Consider the following 20,710-nt stretch of genomic DNA (forward strand, 5'->3'; position numbering starts at 1 on the left):
GAGTCTGGAGCACCATGGTCCATAGGGTCGCAAAGAGTGGGACAGGACTGAAGTGACTTAGCAAAAACACACACACACATAATGACATGTGTCCACCATTACAATACTATACGGAGTAGTTTAGCTGCTGTGACGTGACTGAAGCGACTGAGCATGCAGGCATGCATGCAAAAATTCTCTGTCCTTTGCTTAGTCATTTCCCCATTCCCCACAATAACCCCCGGCAACCACGGATCTTAGTGTCTCCATAGTTTTGGCATCATACGGTATGTAGCCTTTTCAGATTGGCTTCTTTCACTTAGTACTATGCATTTAAGGTTCTTCCACATCTCTTTATGGCTTGATAGCTCATTTCTTTTTTAGCATGGAATAATATTAGAATATTGCATTGTTTGGAGGTACCATAGTTTATTTATCCATTCACCTACTAAAGGACATCTTGGTTGCCTCCACGTTTTGTCAGTTATAAACAAAGCTGCTGTCAACATCTGTGTGGATGTTGGTGTTCACCTCCTTTGGATAAATACCCAGGAGTTTGATTACTGAATCTCACAGTAAGAGCATGCTGAGTAGTAAGAAGCTGCCAAACTGTTTTCCAAAGCAGCTTACCGTTCTCACCAGCAGTGAATGAGCACTTCTCCTCCTCTGAAGAGCTGAAGTAGTTTTTGGAGAAAACCAGCCCCAGCTGAAGGGGGCGGGGATGTAGCCACTCTGAGAGTCCTTGTGCTCTGAGATGGGGCTGACCTTCCCCAGCAGGCAGGAGACATTGGAAGCTGGAGAGAAATGCCTGGGCCTGGTGCCACCAGGGAACTGACACCCTTCTCTGCTTTCCTAGAGCTCACACTCCCTGCCGTGTGGACAGCCAGCCTTGAGAGGAGGTCCAGGGCTATTTGGGGACTCCTAGGTCAGAGACTTTGGATGTAATTCTGCCTTGGAGTCAGGCCCTCCAGTCTGGCTTGGCAGCTGGGACCCTAACACTTTTGTCTCCCCCACCTACCCCCATCCCAGGGAGCTTCCCTGTGGCTTAGATGGTAAAGAATCTGCCTGCAATGCAGGAGACCTGGGTTTGATCCCTGGGTTGGGAAGATCTCCTGGAGTGGCAACCCACTCCAGTATTCTCGTCTGGAGACTCCCACGGATGGAAGAGCAGGGCAGGCTACAGCACATGGGGCTGCAAAGAGTCGGGCACAACTGAGCCACTAATGCAGTCATTCAACGCCACTCGCATCCCAGCCCTGAGTCCCGCTCATGATAACTCTTCAGCTGCTGGAATCTTAACTCCTCCAACCTCTATCACCACTTGCTCCCATAAAACTGCCCCTGAATCACACTATCTCAGATGAGACCCACTGTACCGGTGCCAGCCTCTTCTTGCAGAAGCCATGTCTGCCATTTGAAATCTGCTGGCTCCCATCCCTGCAGGCTTGCTTCCTCTGTTATATGAGGAGAGTAGGTATGGGGCTTTCAAATGCTGTAAGAATCTCACAGGGCTTCCCTGGTGGCTCAGTGGTAAAGAATCAGCCTGCCAATGCAGGAGACTCAGGTTTGATCCCTGTGTCAGGAAGATCCCGTGGAAGAGGACATGGCAACTCATTCCAGTATTATTGCCTGGAGAATCCCATGGACAGAGGAGCCTGGCAATCTACAGTGCATAGGGTCGCAAAAGAGTCAGACATGACTTAGTGACTAAACAACAACCAGAATCTCATGAGATAAAAGAGAAAGAGCTTGGTGAGTCGAGGGGCCCAATACTTCTGTTAGGAAATCCCCTGTTAAACAGTACCACCAATTTCACCAAAATTGGTTATGGGGTGTCACCTACAGAAGACATGGTCACCCTCAAGGGGCACAGGGTCTTTCAGCAGAAAGGAATTTGAGGAGGCTGCATCCTCAGTGATTATACTTACCACTCCTGGCATTCCTAAAAAAAGCTTGACTCTGGCAACCTTTCACAGGACAGGTGCGGGTACAAATTGCGGAAAGCAAGAACTCAGGGACCCTTTCATTCCAGGATAACAATTGGCTGAGTGCTTGACTTGTGGCAGGCACTACTCTAATCTCTACTCTAAAGTACATCACCGTCTCCTCTTCCTCCTCTGCCCCCTCCTCTCCCTCCTTCATCTTCTTCTTGGTATCAGTTTTATTTAAATATAATTCACATACCAGGCAATTCATCTGTTTAACATGTACAAATTAGTGGTTTAGTACATTCACAGAATTTGTGCAACCATACCACAATCCATTTTAGATATTTTTGTTACCCAAAAGGACACCCCATACCCTTTAGTTATCACACCCCAATCTCCCTACTTCTCCAGCCCCAGGCAACCACTAATCTACTTTCTGTCACTATAGATTTGCCTATTCTGGACATTTTATATAAATGCAGTATTAGATTTTATAGCCTTTCTTTCTTCTGCCTTCTTTCTCTCAGTACAGTGTTTTCAAGGGTCATCCATGTTGTAGCCTGTACCAGTACCTTGTTACTTTTACTGGCCGAACAGTCTATTGTACAGATACACCACATTTAAAACCCATTCATTAGTTGATGAGCATCTGGGTTGCTTCCAGTTTTTGGCCATTATGAGTAATGCTGCTATGAACATTCATGTACAACTGTTAGTGTGAACATGTGTTTTCATTTCTTTTGGGTGAAATGGAGTGAAATTGCTGAGTCAAATGATTGCATTACCTTTTCTAATTCTACATCTACCCTTTGAAGTCAAAACTATCTCTAAGTCACAACTGAGGAAACTTGAAACTCAGAAAGGTTGCCTAAGACCACATGGTGAGTGAATGGTGGAGCAGGACTTGGAACTCAGGCAGTCTAACTCAGATCCCATGCTTCTCGTCCCACCTTCAGGGTCTTGGAACTTCTGTTTTACCTAAGAGGTAGCCTCAACTACAAGCATCTGAGTCTCAAAAATGGGGCCAGGCCTCTGTGTACTATGATAGCCCAGCCAGGAATGATCTCTGAAGAGGGTAGTTTGGGGAGGGGTTTGGGGTGGAGAAAAATCAGGTATCTCGTTCATCACCTGGGGTGATCAAGGATCTAAGGTACTGAGAGAAGGCTTAAGTTCAGGCTTTCTTTGTGTGTGTGTGTGTGTGTGTGTGTGTGTGTGTGTGTGTGTATGGTCAGTCATGTCTGACTCTTCATAACCCCATCGACTGTAGCCCACCAGGCTCCTCTGTCTATGAGATTTCCCAGGCAAGAATGGGAATAACAAATAATGCTGCTATGGAGTGGAGTGGGTTACTATTTTCTGCCCCACGGGATCTTCCTGACCTAGGGATCGACCCTCAGTCTTCTTCACCACTGTGCCACCTGGGTTCTCTTCAAAAGTTTAACGGTTTCTAAAAAATAAAAAAATAAAAAGTTTAATGGTTTTTGTGATAGTTTCTTCTAGACTAGACTGCCTTGAGGGTGAAATAAACACAAGTGTCTGGAAGCAGTGTAGTAAATGGCCGGCACATGGGCTTTACAGGCCAACTGCCCAGGAGGGAAGAAGTCCCCAACACCTCTCTGTGTCTGTGTTCCCTCACTTGCACCACATCCTGCTCTGTGGGCTCTGTAAGCTCTGATTCGTCCGGTTCCTCCAAAGATGACAGTTTTCAGAGGAAAGTAGGATTAGAAACTCCAGAGCAGGACCCCAGATGACTTGGGAGGTGAAACAGGTCCCTGGAAGGAAACAAGTTCATGTTCTTGCAAAAGAAGGAGGGGGGGAAATAGGACTAAGAAGAGGATACTTCAAAAATGATCTCTGTGGGAATCTGCTCTTAGGGGCTAGGGAAGCAATTCAGGTGCATTTAAATTTTCTAGCACTTCTCTGGCAGTCCAGTGTTTAAGACTCGGTGCTCCCATTGCAGGGGCCACAGGTTCCATCCCTGGTCAGGGAACTAAGAACCTGCCGCGTTTCCCAGCAAGCACTCCACCCGCCCGGCCAAAAAAGAAAAATTTCCCCAACTATACTTTACTTTGGTACCTCACTTTGTTCCTTTAGAGTACTCATCATTGTTCTAACCAAATAACTAAGGACTGTGATTCTCATGTGAGATCCTGAGTGCAGTTTTGTTCACTGCTGCCAAAAACTCATTGCCTGGCAGGTAGTAAGCAGCATTGTCAGAAAAAAATCCAAAAAGCCCAGTTAAATTTCAGTTTTAGACAAGCAATAAATTATTTTTAGTGTATGCTCCATTTATTTGAAATTCAAATTTAACTGCTTCCTGTATTTTATCTGCTAAATCTGACAACCCTAGGAGTAGGGTCTCGATAACTATTTGTGGAACAAATGGATAAACGAGGTTTTGCCTTGGCTCCGCCCTAAACTTGTGCTTTGACCATTTGAGCAACGCTCGGTCCCTCTCTGGGCCTGTTTCTCTGACAGGTGGGAGTTCGGGCAGCGACCACAGCGCAGGGATCGCCAAGGCAGGAGAGCGTGGTGTGAACTGCCAAAGAAAAGGAGGAAGCTAGCGTCATCTCTGTGTGGGACAGTCTGAACCTCCAGACTGGGTACCGGTCTCAAGTCCTTCTGCCGTGGCCGGGGCCGGGGAAGCCCCAGTCCCGCCCCTCCAAGGCTGGGGCCAGCCTGAGGCTGTCGCCATGGAGATACGGTAGCCTAGAGCCCCTCCCCGCCAGGCCACGCGTTTCCGCTGCGTTGGAGCCTCCTGATTGGACGGCCATCTGGACGCTACCACCAGCCCAGAGCCCGCTAAGGGGTGGGGGCGGGATCTTGTCCTCGTGGGACCCTTGCCCTGAAAACCTGTGCATGTGGCCTTTCTAGGGGAGGATGGGTTCTCTGCCTCGCGTGGGGACAAAGGTTGGGTATCAGGTCGGAAGCGTGATCATTGCTTCTCCTATTAGAGCTAATGTTCATGCCTCTCCCTGAGAAAGAAAGCGGGAATCGGAAAAGCCGGTAACGCCCCCCTCGAGAGCCTATTCGGCCCCCAAAATCTGGAGCACCGGAAGTGCTGGCGACGTGTCAGTGCGCCCTATCCTAAACCTTCCCCCCTAGGCCACCTTTCCTATTCAGCTGCGGGATTCCGGGGCCGCCTGGGCGCTGCACCCCGCCACTTCCGCATTGAACCGCCGCTTCAACCGAACTCCCAGCCTCTGCGCGCGCTCCCTCTCATGCCTGATGGTTGGCCCGGCGCCTGAGAGTAGCCACGCCCTCTCCCGCTCCTGGCAGCCAATGGGCGAGAGCCTCCCGGCGGGGTGGTGGGTAATTAATGAGGACCGGGCGCTGATTGGTTACAGGGTCGTGGCCGGGGGCTGGGCGGTGGGGTAGGTTGTTCCTAAGGTGGGAGGCGGCACCCGTGGCTGAGAAGGAGGCCTGAGAGCGACATGTCCCCGGCGGCTGAGGCACAGCGGCCCGTGGCGCTGTTTTTCTGAGTCCGGGGCGGCCTGGCGGCCGGCTGAGGACAAGACTCGGCGGAGGCTGCCCCCGCTGTGAAGGCCGCCATGCTAGGCGTTCGGGCGGTTGAAGGAGCCCCCGTGGCGCTCCTGCGACTGCTGCTTCTGCTGCTGCCGGCGCTCGGCGTGGTCCGCTTGGCGGGGGCCGGGCTGCCCGAGAGCGTGATTTGGGCCGTCAACGCGGGCGGGGAGGCGCATGTGGACGTGCACGGGATCCACTTCCGCAAGGACCCTTTGGAAGGCCGGGTGGGCCGAGGTGAGAGCCCCTCGGCCGAGCCACGGGGTCCCGGGCCTGCCGTGCCAGGCGCAGCGCGCCGAGGGCTGCGGGCCCCGAACCCCTTCCTCGACCCCGGGGCCACGTCTCTGGAGTGAAGTTTCTCTTTACAGTTTTCTCGGGGACCCGATCAGAGCCTAGAGACTGGCACTGGCTCGAAGCAACCAAGAGCCGTCGAGGCAGAGAGTTGGCGAGAAGTTACATTTGGACCTCGCATCTTGTATTTTCTTAACCCCTCACCTCCAACCGCGCTGGGAAAGTAAAGTCGGGGGCGGCCTATTGCCACCTCGAGGCCTCACGGGTTTTTCGGTTTTCGCTGTTCCTGGCCTGAAGGTTCTGCTCTCCAGTCAGTTTCTGGTAGATTTCTGCCGACCCAGAAATCGGCCGCTCTTTTTACCCTCTCTGCAGGAGCAGGGCTTGATTCTTAGCCAGAATGGAAAGGAATCTTCGAAGAGGATGGGCCAGGAAAGTTTGATGGGAGCCTCCTCCCCCGCCCTACCCCCTTTTGGAGCGGGGCATATGTGTGCTTAAAAGTAGAAGCTTTAAGGCCCTTCCCAGAGGGTGGTTATGTCGCCAGCCCTACTGCACATGGGGCTGGTGGTGTGTCAGTAGCGTAAGGTCTGAATATTCTGCCTGTCTGTGCGGAGAGCCTACCCCTCAGTGGTCCTGAGAGGTGTGATTCCAGGTTATGGGAAAATTGCTTTTGGCTTACCTGATTGAGCAACAGTAGTTTTGCAAGAGCTGCACAGTTCTCAGCGTAAGAATTGCTGGGGGAGCTAGTTAAAAATACAAATTCTAGACCTGTGGATTAAACCCAGGTTTCTGCACCCCTGGGGCTTCTGATGTAGGTCATCTGCAGACCACTCTTTGGGAAAATCTAGACTTTGTTTCTTCTGTTCCTAGGATTGGAAAACAGGTTTAAGAAGGAAGTTCCCTGCTTCATGTGTTGGAAGGAGATTTATGCTGTCGGCTGGGTTCAGAGGCTGCCAGCTTGGCAACAGGCCATCTCCAGAAAAGTAGGAAACAGACTTTCTCACTCTTTTTTCCACGATGCCCAGATTTGACTCTTGCCTTTCCTAAAAGGTTTAACTTGGTTCTTCCAACCAAATTAATTGCCCTGGCCTGCCTGGAATTTGTTGTATCGGGGGGAGTTTATTGCTTCCATAGACGTGGGGGTGTTGGGACACAGAGCAGTTTTCCAAAGCTCCACGTTTGTCTTCAGTTTAGCTCTGGAATTTATTTAGCCCTGGCATGTAGGTCTCAGTAGCCTGGGTTCAGCTGAGTCAGGGCCCTGGTCTTCAGCAGCCATCATAGCAGCCAAAGGCTACTTAATAGCAGGAGGTGGTTGTTATCTTCAGCCTGGACCCTTCCTCTTTCTTCATGGGTGTGGGCAGGGCGGAAGAAGCCCTTGAGGAAATTAGAGACCGTTTGTGGACTTTGCCTCTAGAGATAGCTGTGGTGAGGCCATGTACAGATGGTTCCTTTTCAATTAACAAATACCAGGCTTTTCATAGGTGACCTTATTCTCTTTGGTCCCTAGTGCAGAGGAGGGAGCTGAGACCACACAGGTATAGTCCCCAGCTACTTTACTTCCCTTATTCAGAAATCCTGGTTTTCATTTGCTGGTACCAGTGGATTTTTTTTTTTTTTTTTTTTTTTTGAGTCTTATCAGTAGTCAGCCAGGGTCTCTGTCCTTGGGTTACTGGGTCATAGTTGCAGTGCCTTTGGAAGAATTTATTGTAGAAGGTAAAAGTGTGTGACTTACCATATTACCAAAGCCCTCACTTGTTCTGGAATCCTGGCTGGAACCCTGGCACTCTAAATGGAGGTTCCCTTCTCCACGCTGGTAGTCCACTTGGGTATGAATTGCAGCAGTGTTAATGGTTGAATGAGGGTGGAGGGTGGTTGTCAGCCTTTAGGTTGTAGCTTGAGCCAGCCAGTTGCAACGTTGTACTTGGAGGGCTCCTGAGAGCAGCATTTTGCTGGCTGTAGGTCGGGCTGAGAAGTGATGAATCTTTCTCTCAGAAAGCAGCTCTTTAGATTCTTTCTGTGCAGGGGAGTCAGTACCATGAAGGGAAGTGCAGCTGCTCCTTCTGTCTGGATAAGGGTGTGCCAAGTATTTGGAGACCCTCGCCACCCCCCGCTGCTGCTAGCTGCTATTTACAATAATTTCTGTTGGAGCTGACCGACTTTTATTTCTTTTCCACATGCTTGTGATGTTTCCAGCACCCGAGGAAAGTCCATTTTCGTGTTTAATGAATTAAGGTGTTTGTTGCCAAGTTAATCCAGATAAGAGTTTAGCCTGCTTTTGAACTTGCTGTCGCTGTATAGTGTCTTTGTAGTTTGGCGTTCACGGAAACTGTGAGTGGCCCAAGGCACCTAGTGGGTTTTGCTTTCAAAGGCACTTCACATTGGGTATTGAATTTCATTTCTGCCTTGAGGATTGCTAGTGCTCATAGAAGATGCTGACAGCCTGGGAAAGGCTTTTTTCAACCTGTGTGCTTCAGCAGACAGAGGTACCACTATGAAGAGTGATTCAGAAACGCTCTATGTGGGATTCTGGCGTGCTCTGCATCCTAGGTTCTTCGTAACTTGCTCTCTGTGGGTTCTTCTTGACTCTGATGGAAAAGACTTGGTTATTTGGCCTGAGGGCATAGAGGTTGGCTCGCTTTTGGGAAAAAGGCTATTTCTTCTTCATAGAAAGATGCCCGCTAATTAATTGTATGGCCTTGATGAATTTGCGTTCCCTCTCTGAACCTTGTTTTCCTTCTTCATAAAACTTGTCATGCTTTAGGAATCAGTGACATGAGTCTGAAAATTCTCCTGTGCAGTAGGTTCAAGTGTCTGTCTTTTTCTTTGCTTGAAGATCTTTTACAAGGAATTACAAGTGGAGCAGAACGTGGCTCTGGAGGGGAAAAAGCTGGCCAGGGGTCTGAGCCCATTGGATTACTAATTCTCTAGACCTAAGGAAGACCCTGCAGGGGCTTCCCTGGTGGCAGTGGTAAGGAATCTGCCTGCTAATGCAGGAAATGGAGGTTCGATTACTGGATCGGGAAGATCCTCTGGAGAAGGAAATGGCAACCCATTCCAGTATTCTTGCCTGGGAAATTCCATGGACAGAGGAACCTGGTGGGCTACAGTCCATGAGGTTGCAAAAGATCCAGACAGGACTGAGCAATTAAAGAACAACAAAGAAGACTCTTCCCTTTTGGCAGAGGAAGGATTTGGCTTTGGGGAAATAAGAGCTTGAAAGATAATGTGAGAGAGACACTGCTACTTCTGATTTGCTTAAGGCCAAGGGATTTGTTTAAAATTTTCTTCCTATACTGCTTGGTGGCTCAGACGGTTAAGAATCTGCCTGCAGTGGAGAGACTTGGGTTCGATCCCTGGGTTGGGAAGATCCCCTGGAGAAGGGAATGCAACCCACTCCAGTATTCTTGCCTGGAGAATCCCATGGACAGAGGAACCTGGCGGGCTACAGTCTGGGGTCACAAAGAGTCAGGCATGACTGAATGACTAACACTTTCATATACTGCTACATAAGAGGCCAATTTCATTTGCAGGCCCTCGTAGGAGCAGTTCACTGGCAGAGAATTTAGGTAGATGATAGCCCGTTTTCCAGATGAAAAAACACCTAGAGACAACAGCATGTTCTACATCACACAGTAGGTAGCAGAGCCAGAATCAGATCCAGGCCCATCTTCCCTGCAAACCTGGATTGAATTTTTCGGATAGCCTGGTGACTCCATCGTCTAGAGCTAAGAAGCTATGGGCAGAGTGTGGACCCTCTGGCCCCCTTCCATCTTTGATTAACTGTCCGACCTCTGTCGGGCTAACTCGAAATTTTAATTCCAGCTGCCATTGTGTGCTCCCCATGTTCACTTCACTGTTACGGTAGCCATGAAGGCGTAAAGGCTCAGAGGGGAAGTTGCTATTGTCTCTCTTGAGACTTGGGCAAATTCAGCTTTGCATGTGGCAAATTTCGTGGGTAAGCCACTTGGAAAAGCTTTTAAAGGTAATTCCAAGGTTGTTGAGTAGTTTTTTGCTCACACGGCTGAGTTTTCTTAGCTGTGAGACTGAGACTGCCACAGATTATGTTACCGTCAGTGTCTCACTTTTTCCATGCTGGAAGTGGGGAGAATAGATTCTCCACACATGCATAAGATTTTCTGTGTCTCCGAAAAGCAAATTGAGTGACCATTCCAAATTTGTAAGTATCACGGTCCTTGTGAAAGAGGGAGATTCTTAGAACTCAGTTGGAAGAGGATTGGCAATCTTTACATCTTTATAGGTTTGTGGTCTGAGCCTGAGGGATGGATCTGGGGCAGTTGGCAGCGCATCCTTTGTAGAGCTACTCAGCAACACCCCCCCCCCCCCCCCCGGCCCCTTTGATTTTTTCAAGGAGAAATAGGAAGAAAAAATGTCTGGAGACAAAAGTGCAATGAGTTTCCTGTTCATTGTCTCATCAGTCCATCTGATCTGGCTGCTATTCACTTACAGGAACTGTTAACAGTTCTGTTTATTTTTCTGGAAGGCTTGACCTCAGCCGCTGGATCTTCTAGTTACTCTTTTACCTCCCGTGGAGATAAAAGATCCTGTCTCTTGGAGTCTCGGAAGATAAAGCTGCCAGGGTGACAGCTCTCAAACATCACCCTGGGGATCCAGGTGCCAGATGTCTTCAGAGCCACTGTGTGAAATTGGAAGGTGGTCTTGACATCTTAGCTCCAAGACTCCTCCTCCCAGGTGGAGGAGAGACTAGGCCCTTGAACCAAAATCACTGCCAAGTCTGTGGTTTGGAAAGTAGATGGATAGCACTCTGGAAGGCATAGCTGTTCACCTCTGGGCCCTGAGTGTGGAATCATCTTTGAGGAAGGACCTGGGTTTCATTTGTTGTGTGGGAGAAAGAAAAACATACACAGAGTCATCTTGTAAGATTGGGAGCAGGCTGAGGGCAGTAGAGGATTTTGGCTCTTCTGATACCCACCCACAAGTAAAAACTTTATTTTTACTCTGCCCTCTTCCTCATCTGTTTAAAATGGGGAAGGTGGCTCAGTGGTAAAAAATCAGCCCACCAGTGGAGAAGCAGGTTCAATCCCTGGGTTGGGAAGAGCCTCTGGAGGAGGAAATGGCAACCCACTCCAGTATTCTTACCTGGACAGAGAGGAGCCTGGCGGGCTAGAGTCCGTGGGGTTGCAAAGAGTCAGACACAACTGAGTGTCTGAGCACACACATGCATGCATTCCTCATGTCTGAAATGGGGAAAATGGCTCCTTCTGGACCTGGGAATCTGAGGCCAGAGGTGCGACGGGACCATGGACCATTTTCCTTCCCTGCTAGGATGGCTCTGGCCCTGTGGAGAGGGGCGTGTGACTTGACTGTGCTGGGGGCATCTCCTTTGTTGCCATTTGTTTGTTCAGTGGATCACACTAAGCGCGCTGATGAACGTGCCCAGGACAATGTTAGGTGCTGGGGATACAGCGGGAATCTTGTTTCTTCTTTCAGTTTGTCTGGGGGAATGTTGGAGACCACGGGTGAGGTTGAGTTCTGTGAGTCTGTGGAAAGTAAGGTGTTAGACCCAGAGGAAATTAGAGAGCATCACATCCTCTTTTTAACGACCTTGTTGCTTTTGACCAGCCCTGGAACTTTTTGGATGAAAACGTTGTAAAAAGCAACGAAAGCTTCTTATTTGCAGTAAAGACAATGAAGAATGACTTTCCTAACAGATATCCTGTTTTTTTACTTAGACTGAGTTCTTCCAAATGAGGGGAAAAAAATTCTTTGAACTTAATCATCTTGCAGTGTTCCTGGCCATCCCCCTGCTTTTACGAGGTTTCTCTGAAGCCCAGCAGCTGTAGGGCAGTGCTTTGTTGTAATAATGAGTTAGACTTGTTCCATTCCCACCACTCTGGATATAGCTGGGGAAAAGTCAATTTCACGAATGTTTGAAAGTTTTGCTGTGAGGGTGATGGGAGCTTGTTGGGGGTGATTTCTGTGTTGGTTTCTTTCATTTTACTCTTCCTTGCTAACAGCTACCTGACTCCTGCCTTTGTGGCTGGTCTCTTTGGAGCCAGGTGCAGTAGGGGAGGGTTATTAGCTTTGCCCAGGGAAACGCCCCCTGGCCATTCTGGGGTCTCCACTCTGCTTTTGTGTTTGTTTGGCCTCTGATGTGGTTTCTCTTGTGTCTTTTGTCACCAGCCTCTGACTATGGCATGAAGCTGCCAATCCTGCGTTCCAACCCAGAGGACCAGATCCTGTATCAAACGGAGAGATACAATGAGGAGACCTTTGGGTACGAAGTGCCCATCAAGGAGGAGGGGGACTACGTGCTGGTGCTGAAGTTTGCCGAGGTCTACTTTGCGCAGTCCCAGCAGAAGGTGAGGTGGCTCAGGCCCCCACTTGACCAGTGGGACCTCGCCACTCTGGGAGAAAGCTCCCAGAGAATGTGGGTGCTTAGGAGGGGGGAACAATTGAAGTTTGAGGAAAAGCTGGGTTTTCTTTTTTAAGGTCACGCCACGCAGCTTGTGGGATCTCAGTTCCCTAACCAAGGACTGAACCTCAGTGAAAGCCCAGAATCCTAACCACTAGGCCACCAGGAAACTCCCAAAGCTGGGTTCCTCTTGCCCAGCTGTGTCCCGTAACTACGAGGCTGCATTTGCCTGGGGGTGACAGAAAGACCCTGATGCTGGGGAAAGATTGAAGGCAGGAGGAGAAGGGGACGACAGAGGATGAGATGGTTGGATGGCATCACCAATGCGATGGACATGAATTTGAGCAAACTCTGGGAGTTGGTGATAGACAGGGAAGCCTGGCGTGCTGCAGTCCATGGGGTTGCAAAGAGTCAGACACGAGTGAGCGACTGAACTGAACTGACAGAAAGCAATGCCAGAATCTAGATCTTAGCAATTAACTAATCTTCCTAAGGTCCTCCTGGTTATAACCTCTCCCTTCTTGGTTGTCTGCACCTTCTTGTTTTTCGCCGTGGTATTTTCCTGTTCCTTCTTCTGACTTGCCTTCTTTCCACCTTGAGCTTTTTGTTTGCACTCTTTGTTCCCAGTTAGCAACCTTGACAGTGAAGGAGTGTGCCTTTGGTTTGGCTCAGGTAGAGGTCTCTCGCCACCCTGAAGTCTATCCAGCCCTGCCTGTCATTCCTTGAATTACTTTTGAACCTGAAGCCCAGGCGGGTGCCTAATGTCCAGCTGCTGAAGGCGTGTGAAGCAGATGGTTTTTTGTTTGTCTGTTTTGGCTGTCTCGAGTGGCACGGAGAACGTGCCCTACCAGGGATTGAACCTACAACCTGTAGGTTAGAAGCGCAGAGCCCACTGGGCCCCCAGGGAAGTCTGAAGCAGGTGGTTTTGACGCTGTCTCCTTGTCTCATCTTGGCAGGTATTTGACGTGCGGTTGAACGGCCACGTGGTGGTGAAGGACCTGGATATCTTTGATCGAGTAGGGCACAGTACTGCCCACGATGAGATCATCCCGATGAGCATCCGGAAGGGGAAGCTGAGCGTCCAGGGCGAGGTGTCCACCTTCACAGGCAAACTCTACATCGAGTTTGTCAAGGTAATGCTCCTCCTCTGCCTCCTTGCAGCCGAGGACGAGCGCAAAAGGATGGGTGCCAGGGGCAGGGGGAAGCTGTTTGCTGCTGTGTGGGGGTGACTGCTATTTCCCTTATTTTAGGGATACTATGACAACCCCAAAGTCTGTGCACTCTACATCATGGCTGGGACAGTGGATGGTAAGTTGTATTTCTGGTCTGCTTTTTTAAAAAATATTTATTTTTGGCTGTGTCGGCTCTTCATTGCAGTGCGGGGTTTTCTCTAGTTGCGGCAAGCAGAGGTTCCTCTCTAGTTGTGGTATGGAGGCGCCTCATTGTGGTGGCTTCTCTTTTATGGAGCACAGTCTCAGGTACTCAGGCTTCAGCAGTTGCAGCCCAGGTGGGCTCAGTAGCCGTGGCTCCTGGGCTCTCGGGCGCAGGCTCAGTAGCCGTGGCGCAGGGGCTTAGTTGTTCCCCAGCACGTGGGATCTTCCTGGACCAGGGATCAAACCCATGTCTCCTGCATTGGCAGGTAGATTTCTCTACACTGAGCCACCTGGGAAGCTCCTCTGATCTGCTTTTTGACGTGGGCTGAAGGATATGATTGAGGGAACCGCTAGAGGTGATTTAGCTGATCACTGTTTGGAAAACACTAACACTTAAAGCCTTAATATGAGGAACCCAGAGTCAGGTAGCCTGGGCTGAAGTGTAGCAAGCATAGTGCTAGCCCTAAGCCTTGCAGCAGGGTCTGTGTTCAAATCTTCCTGTCACCATTTAGTCAGTGAATTAGTTTTAGACAAAAGTCCTTTTAACTGCTCTGTAAATTGGGACTACGGGTGTGCCCTGACCCTTGTAGTCATTTGGAATTGCCTAAACCTCACCCTTACTCTGTTTCTTTGACATCTATGAAAGAGGTGCAGGGCAGGTAGGTAGAAAGAAGAAAAAGGCAGAGGAAGGGCCCTGAGTGTTTGGTGTGCTCTAAGAGCACAGTGTCTCTGGGCTGCACTGAGCAGAAGTTCACTTAATGTCTCCTTGTTCCTGGGATCCAGCCCAAAAGTGCATCTCTTTCTTGGGGTTGGAGGTCCTGGCTGCCAGCTTTCCCAGGCTGGTTTTTGCCGAGAAGGCGTCTGTCTCAGTGACTTTGCTCCCCCATCCCACCTCCATACCTTTCCCCACCTCTTCTGGAGGCACATCCCAGAGGATGTCTTACTCCCAGACTGATGGGTAAAACAGAATCCCTTGGGAGGGGACAGTGAACAGAGCGGGAGGGTGTGCAGAGAACCCAGAACTCCATGGATCGGCTTTTCCTCGGTTGCTGTGTGCATCAGAAGGGAATGTGGGGTTGGAGGAGGGAGCAAAGATTTGAAAAGGGTAAGCTTGGGGTGTTGGGTCAGTGTCCTCATCCAGTCTGGTTCTCTCCAGGCTTTAAAGAAGCAGGACAGGGAAGGGAGACAGGAAGCCTCTCAGGGTGCAAGACTTCTACTCCGTTTTAGTTAAATCTCAGAAAGACCCATGTTTGCAGCGATCTGCTCTTCAGGCTGGGAGCTGGGGCTGCTCCTTCCTGTGGATCCTGCTTTAGGCCATAGGGTCTCTGTGGCCCATTTACTTCCCTTAAGGGCCTCATTTAAATGCTGTGAGTCTTACTTAAAAGGTGTTCTTGTTCTCGTGTCAGATGTACCAAAGCTGCAGCCTCATCCAGGACTGGAAAAGAAAGAAGAGGAGGAGGAGGAAGAAGAATACGATGAAGGGTCTAATCTCAAGAGACAGACCAATAAGAACCGAGTGCAGTCGGGGCCCCGCACGCCCAACCCCTACGCCTCGGACAACAGCAGCCTCATGTTTCCCATCCTGGTGGCCTTCGGAGTCTTCATTCCAACCCTCTTCTGCCTCTGCCGGTTGTGAGAACCAATCACCATCCTGAACAGGTGGAGGAGTGTGGGAAAGAAACCGAACGTGTTGGTTTGGGTTTCTGTGTTTTTTATAGTGATTAACAAAAGCAAATGAGAAAACACACACACACACACACACACACACACAATTAAAGGAGATGAAAAGAGGCAGAGTGACTAGAGAGCAGCCTTCGTCCACCACCTGGTCCCAGACCTGCTCTAGTCCTCGTCCTCTCCCTGGGGCAGCCCCCAGCTATCTCTTTCCTCCCTAGGGTGTGTAGGGTAAACTGGATCCCACCTGGCCAAGGGTCTTCGTCCAGTGGAAGGGACTCTGAACTCAGAGCCGACCTGGTTCCTTTTTTTTAGGTTAGAAATTAACAGCAGGGAAATACAATCTTCTTACTCCAGAAGACGCAGCGCTGGGAGTTGGGTATGTTCTGAAGTGACGTCCAGAGAAGTTTTCAGACGTCCTGGGATTCCAAGTGGATGTGTGGTCTGTGTGTGTGTGTGTGTGTGTGTGTGCGTGTATGTGTGAAGGTGTATAATTTGTATGATAAGACAAAAACGGAAGGGGGATTCAAAAGAAGAAAAGTCGATACTTCCTTACACGGAAGCCTGTCTGGTTTTAGCCCAGTGATGGTTCCACCTTAAGTGTTTGAGCTTTGTCATCGCTTGTCTCCCTGACACGCGCCAGTTAGAGGACTGTCTGGTATCCAAGACGATTCGTTTCTATCAGGTCCTCGAGTTGCCTATGACTTCTTACCACAGCAGATCATTTTGATTTCAGTGCCTGTTGGGGACTTGGTTTCCTCTCTCTTATTTTTCTGAATCTGGCTCATTTGGAAATCTCTTCTCGCTCTCTCTCAACCATCCTGCTAAGTTATTGCCAAGAAGGGAAGGAGACATTGGGGATCTGGAGTTCCCTCTGCTTGAATGTCTTCTCCTCCACCACCTCACCTTACTGGTACCTCCCTCCCTGGATCTCTGAGCCAGCAGCCAGGAGGACCTGACCGAGCAGCTCTGTTACTGGCCCCTTTGTAGGGGCTCGCTGCCAGGGGACACAGAGGCTTTCCAGCCTGCAGACACAGAACACTTGACCTTAAAAGTCTCTTCTAGTCTTTGGATTGGAAAAGGCTTACGTTAGCATAACTTAAGAGCAACCTCAGAGACCTGAGCCCTACTAAGTGACTGACCACTGTTGAGAGTATCTAGTATCCGACGTTCATTGATTCCCTCCTCATCCTACGTCACGGTTCAGCCAGTTTTGGTTTAAGGCTAGAGCTGCCCAAGGAGCTAGACTGATTGTATCTGGCCCAGTGACGCCTCTCACTGACCTTAGGAGTGCGCCCTTATGACCTTTCATTTCCCTGTCCAGGTCGCTGCCAAGTTCTTGGTGTGATGGGGCAGGAAGGCTACCAGGCAGCCCTAGTCCTGGCAGCCCCGGATGTGTCTGTCTTGAATTCCCTGTGAAAATTTTCTGCGGGAAGTGAGGCTCCCCTGTTGCCCTCCTTTCTGATCCCAGTCATCCTTTTCCCCATTAGGGGAGCAGTGAGCTGGGACCCAGCCAAGGTACAAGGAGTTTTGTGGCTGGAGAGCTGCAGGATGAGCTGCTGCTGGGGCTGGAACAGCACAGACTCTCAGGCCAGGCCCATCTTTAGAACCTGTTGAATTTTGAGTTTGTCTGGTTTCCAAGAGCTCTGCGTATTTGAACTGCTAGTTTTGGGACAAAGGAAGTAGCCCCTGGGCTCCCGTCCTGGGTTTTGGGTTCTGACCGAAGTTACTCCAGGTCCTCCTTTTAGTCCTTCGAGAGAGTCAAAGCCCTTCATTTCAGCTGCAACTTAGACGTCCGTGCTCAGGCAAGAGTCAGGCAGCTGGGTCGCTGCGGCCTGAAGCTATGACTAGAGGCGCACTTGGAGTGCTTCACAAAGCCTCCTGCGTTTCGGGGGGACGTCCTGAGGCCTCTGTCCTGGGGACCGCCTGCCTGGGGCAGTGGGCGTCCTGACGGTGGCTTGGATTCCCGTCCCATCGCCTCTGTCCTGAGGCCACTGCCCACGGGGTAAACAGGATGCGGGAGGGCTTGCGGCCGCCATCTTGCCTTGTCCACTCGTTCGCTGGGCCTCTCCGAGGAAGGAGGCTCCCCGCCTCCTCACCTCAACCCTTCCCTCCAGTGACTCAGAGTCTCAGAAGGAAACCCTGACTCCTGGGGCCATTTCCTCACGGTACTGTAAGCCAAGCAGCCTCGCTTCTGCCTCTGTTTCCCAGCCCACCCTTTCCCTGAGCTCAAGGACAGGGATGGGCGCTTTCCTCTTTGGTCGTGTCTGAAAGGAAGGAACAGCTTTCTGTGGCTCATAAAAGCTAAAGGGGAAGTGAGGAAACAGGAAGAAGTATGGCGGGGGCGGGGGTCAAGTCCCCTGTAGCCAAGCCCACCCAGCTCTCAGAGCCGCCCAGGGCTGGTCACGGTTGGCTTGGGATGCTGAACTTGAAAGCTTTTTGGTTTGTTTGTTTGTTTTTTTTTGCTCCTTCAAGATGTTATAGGTACATGAAGTTTAGGTTAAAGGGGTGGGAATGGGGTACTGTTTATTTTTATTTTTTGTTTAGTGCGTGTCAAGAATTACTCTGTTGTTTATCCTTTGCTCTTTGCACTGTTTGTCCCCGCGTCTGTGTCTTGAGCTGGTGCTAGGGCTGAGAGTCTGCGCGGTAGGGGAGTTGCTGGCTGGGGCTGGGGAGGTGAGAAGTCAGGCCCATTAGAGGTGGGAAAGGAAAGGCCTCGACTTTTCTCTACGAGATCCACCCTCTGTCCGAGCTTCTGAGATCCTCCTCAACCCAGCTGGCCAAAGCCAAGAGCAAACGCTAACTGAGATGAAACTCCTGGTGCCCAAAGTGTGGCTCAGGTCCAGTTTCCAGTTGGACCAGGCACAGGTGTCCGTGGGAGGTGGCCTGAGCCTGCAGTGTCGCCCTGATTGGGGTCAGGGACCAGCTGGCCTCCAATCAGACTTTTAGGGGGCTTCACTCAATGCTGATGGGAACATCATGCCAGGAAACAATCTGTGGGACCCATGTACCCTAAACCAAATATGTTGTTCTGGGGGGAAGAAAAAGAAAAAACCTGTATGACCGAGAAGAAGCTGCTCAATGTTTACCTTGCGTTTCGGTGACTTGAAAGATAGTTCTCTTTGTTTCGGTGGTATTAGACTCGCAGGAGGACCACAGGGCCTGCAGGCCCACCTGTTGTCGCTTGGAGAGTGTGATCTTGTTTTCCCATTCCCACCGTTTGCCTAAGAGATACTGGCCCGAAATTGGAGGATAATATTAGAAGTCACTTAGGCTTTGAAGAGATGGGGTAAAGTGTTTGAGTTACGTTAACCGCCCCCTTTCTGTTCCTGGGGACTGTTTAATCCAGTTTTAGAATCGCATTGTGACTTCTTTTCTTTTTGGAGAAGCTTCTGTTTTAAGGAATTTCTCACCCCTCACATCCTGCTTCTGCCCTCTCCTGGGAAGGCCTGGCCGTGGCTTTTAGGATCTGAGTTGAACTTCGGAAAGCAGCAGCAGTATTTTCCCTTTCCTAGCATTTACGCTCCACTCCCTAGAAATGGGCTCACCTTGGGAAGCCCAGGGGGAGAATCAGCAGGTTCTCCATCCTCCCTGGGGGTTGGGGAAGGACCCACCCGGTCAGCACAGTGCCTTTTCTTCTCCTGCTCTGAGCCGGGATGGGTGTTCCCATGAGATTCAGGTCTGGGCAGGAGGTCCCACTGTTCTTGCTGTGGGGCTGCCTCCCCGTCCCTTCCCTCCCTTCCCCTTTGCTGGCCGGCTCTGACCTAGTCCAGGTGTCTTCTTGCCTCGGGGAGCCTTAATGGCATCAAGTGGCAACATATAATGCTGTCTTCTGTTGTCCTCCACGCCTCTCCAGAAAGACTTAGAAGAGCAGATGAGCTTTCCAGAATGAGAGACTAATAAGAGATACTTCTGTGTCACAAAAACAAGGTGGGAGGCAGGGAAAGCTTAGGGCCTCCTTCTGCTGTGACCCTGGGAAAGGAGCCTAAGGGATGGTGCAGAAGTAGAACCAGAGACACCCGGGATCCATTCAGAAACCAGAGAAGGAATCTGCTCTTCTGTGGGAAGAGACGATTAGGGATGAAAGAGCTCTAAGAAAATTGCAAAGAAGCCTTAACGTTCAAGCTTCAGGGAGATCGGAGTCGTTTCTCCCTTTCAGTCCGAGCTAGGGCTCCTTCTGTAGTTAGACCTCTCCTGGGGCAAGAGGGCTAGACTTCCTCGATCTGTTACAAGACTAGGTTGGCACCAATGGGTCCACTGCCCAGAGCGGGTGGTTTCTTCTCTGTTAACGTGGGTGGCTCACTGCCGATCTGGTGTGTCCTTGCCTAGCAGCCTTTGGCTAGATGGCTTTCAGCTGCCAGACCATTTGGATAAGGGCAGGCAATTTGGGGTCTGGCCGGGTTGGCAGGGAAAGAACAAGATAGATCTCTTAGGACGGGTTCCCCGCTCCTGCCCCCGCCCCCCAGGAGTATAAAAACAAGGAGCCAGGATGGTGCTGGCAGCCAGGGAAACAGTAGTGCCTGTTGGAGTTGGCAGAGAGGCCCTTGGCACCTCTTGCATCCAGGCAGTCTTGTGAGACGAGGGAACGCAGCACCAGGAAAAGCAGGACTCCATTCTCACCTCTATTTTGAGCTTCAGGCCTTTATTTCAGTACGAGGAAAAACAACAACAATCTGAAGTGCGCTTTCCGTCCTTTCAAAGGACAACTGTCACGAAAAGAGGGCTGAGTTGCCAGGTGGGAGAGGGGAGTTGGCAGGGCCAGGCGGGAGGACAGATCCGGGAGTGAGACACCCTTGACTCCTCTCTTCCCTGGTGTGTCGTGATCCAGGGAATGAAAAGAGATTGGACCCTGGATCAGTCCCCTCCGAGGATTTTCCTTCCCCCAAGCTCTCCCACACTTGGACCAGCTGTCCCTTCAGAGCTCAGGGCAGCCTCTTCAACCGTCATTGGCCTAAGCTGGGCTTGTCAGGACACCAGCCTGCCCCTCTTGGTCGGTCGATTCTGTACTAAGTGCTGGAGCCAGTGGTTCATGGTAGCCCTCGTAGCTCCTATTCTAAATGCCCATCCTCTCCCTGCGGAGGCCAAACCTGCTCTGTCTGTAGCCACAACACACATTTATAGCGACACGGCGGGGTGTGACTGAGGAGCTTTGAACCTGGCTGGCCCGGGAAAGCTGCCGGGGTGCACAGAGCTGTCTTGGGGTGTCTCCATCTGCCCCTACCCCTCCCATGCCCCAACCCAACTCCCACCAAAAAGTGGAAAAAAAAAATCAGGATGTTTTTCACTGTCCATTGCTTTGTGTTTTAATAAACAATTTGCAGTGACACTCTGTGTTTCGATTGAGTTTGAACTTGATCGCAAAGAAGTGAGGTGGAGACCCAGGGGTTCTTTTGGTTGCAAAGAGTTCTCCTGTGATGTGTCAGGGATCTTTCTTTTCTCTTCACCAGGCTGTCTGGCTAAGGGAACGAAGTTTTGTAAAATGCCGCTGGGCCTTTTCAACTGGCAGCGGCTCTCAAGGAAAAATAAACAATTATTTTGTTTTGTTTCCACTT

At 50.4% G+C, this 20,710-nt stretch overlaps 1 protein-coding gene across 3 annotated transcripts; it reads left to right on the forward strand.

The window, feature by feature from the left end:
- The first annotated feature begins 5,326 nt into the window (after nucleotides 1–5,326).
- MLEC (malectin) lies at nucleotides 5,327–20,438 on the forward strand. Of its 3 annotated transcripts, none has more exons than XM_068989740.1 (5): nucleotides 5,327–5,666; nucleotides 11,880–12,058; nucleotides 13,068–13,244; nucleotides 13,362–13,419; nucleotides 14,891–20,438. In XM_068989740.1, exons 1-5 carry the CDS (start codon nucleotides 5,459–5,461, stop codon nucleotides 15,118–15,120), a joined length of 852 nt encoding a protein of 283 aa, XP_068845841.1. In that variant the 5' UTR covers nucleotides 5,327–5,458; the 3' UTR covers nucleotides 15,121–20,438. The 3 variants fall into 3 exon arrangements, with proteins under 3 accessions (XP_068845841.1, XP_068845843.1, XP_068845842.1); XM_068989741.1 differs by lacking the exon at nucleotides 5,327–5,666 and adding an exon at nucleotides 6,662–6,700; XM_068989742.1 differs by lacking the exons at nucleotides 13,068–13,244; nucleotides 13,362–13,419.
- Nucleotides 20,439–20,710: the final 272 nt, after the last annotated feature.

This window comes from Capricornis sumatraensis, chromosome 17 (genome assembly GCF_032405125.1).
Source record: "Capricornis sumatraensis isolate serow.1 chromosome 17, serow.2, whole genome shotgun sequence".
Lineage (NCBI taxonomy): Eukaryota > Metazoa > Chordata > Mammalia > Artiodactyla > Bovidae > Capricornis > Capricornis sumatraensis.

What these genes read in the sequence shown, in the direction of transcription:
- MLEC (XM_068989740.1), top strand. Translation starts at nt 5,459, where the DNA reads ATGCTAGGCGTTCGGGCGGTTGAAGGAGCCCCCGTGGCGCTCCTGCGA. An exon ending in GGAAGGCCGGGTGGGCCGAG is followed by an intron (nt 5,667 to 11,879) that starts GTGAGAGCCCCT and finishes TTTTGTCACCAG; the next exon opens with CCTCTGACTATGGCATGAAG. An exon ending in TTGCGCAGTCCCAGCAGAAG is followed by an intron (nt 12,059 to 13,067) that starts GTGAGGTGGCTC and finishes TCATCTTGGCAG; the next exon opens with GTATTTGACGTGCGGTTGAA.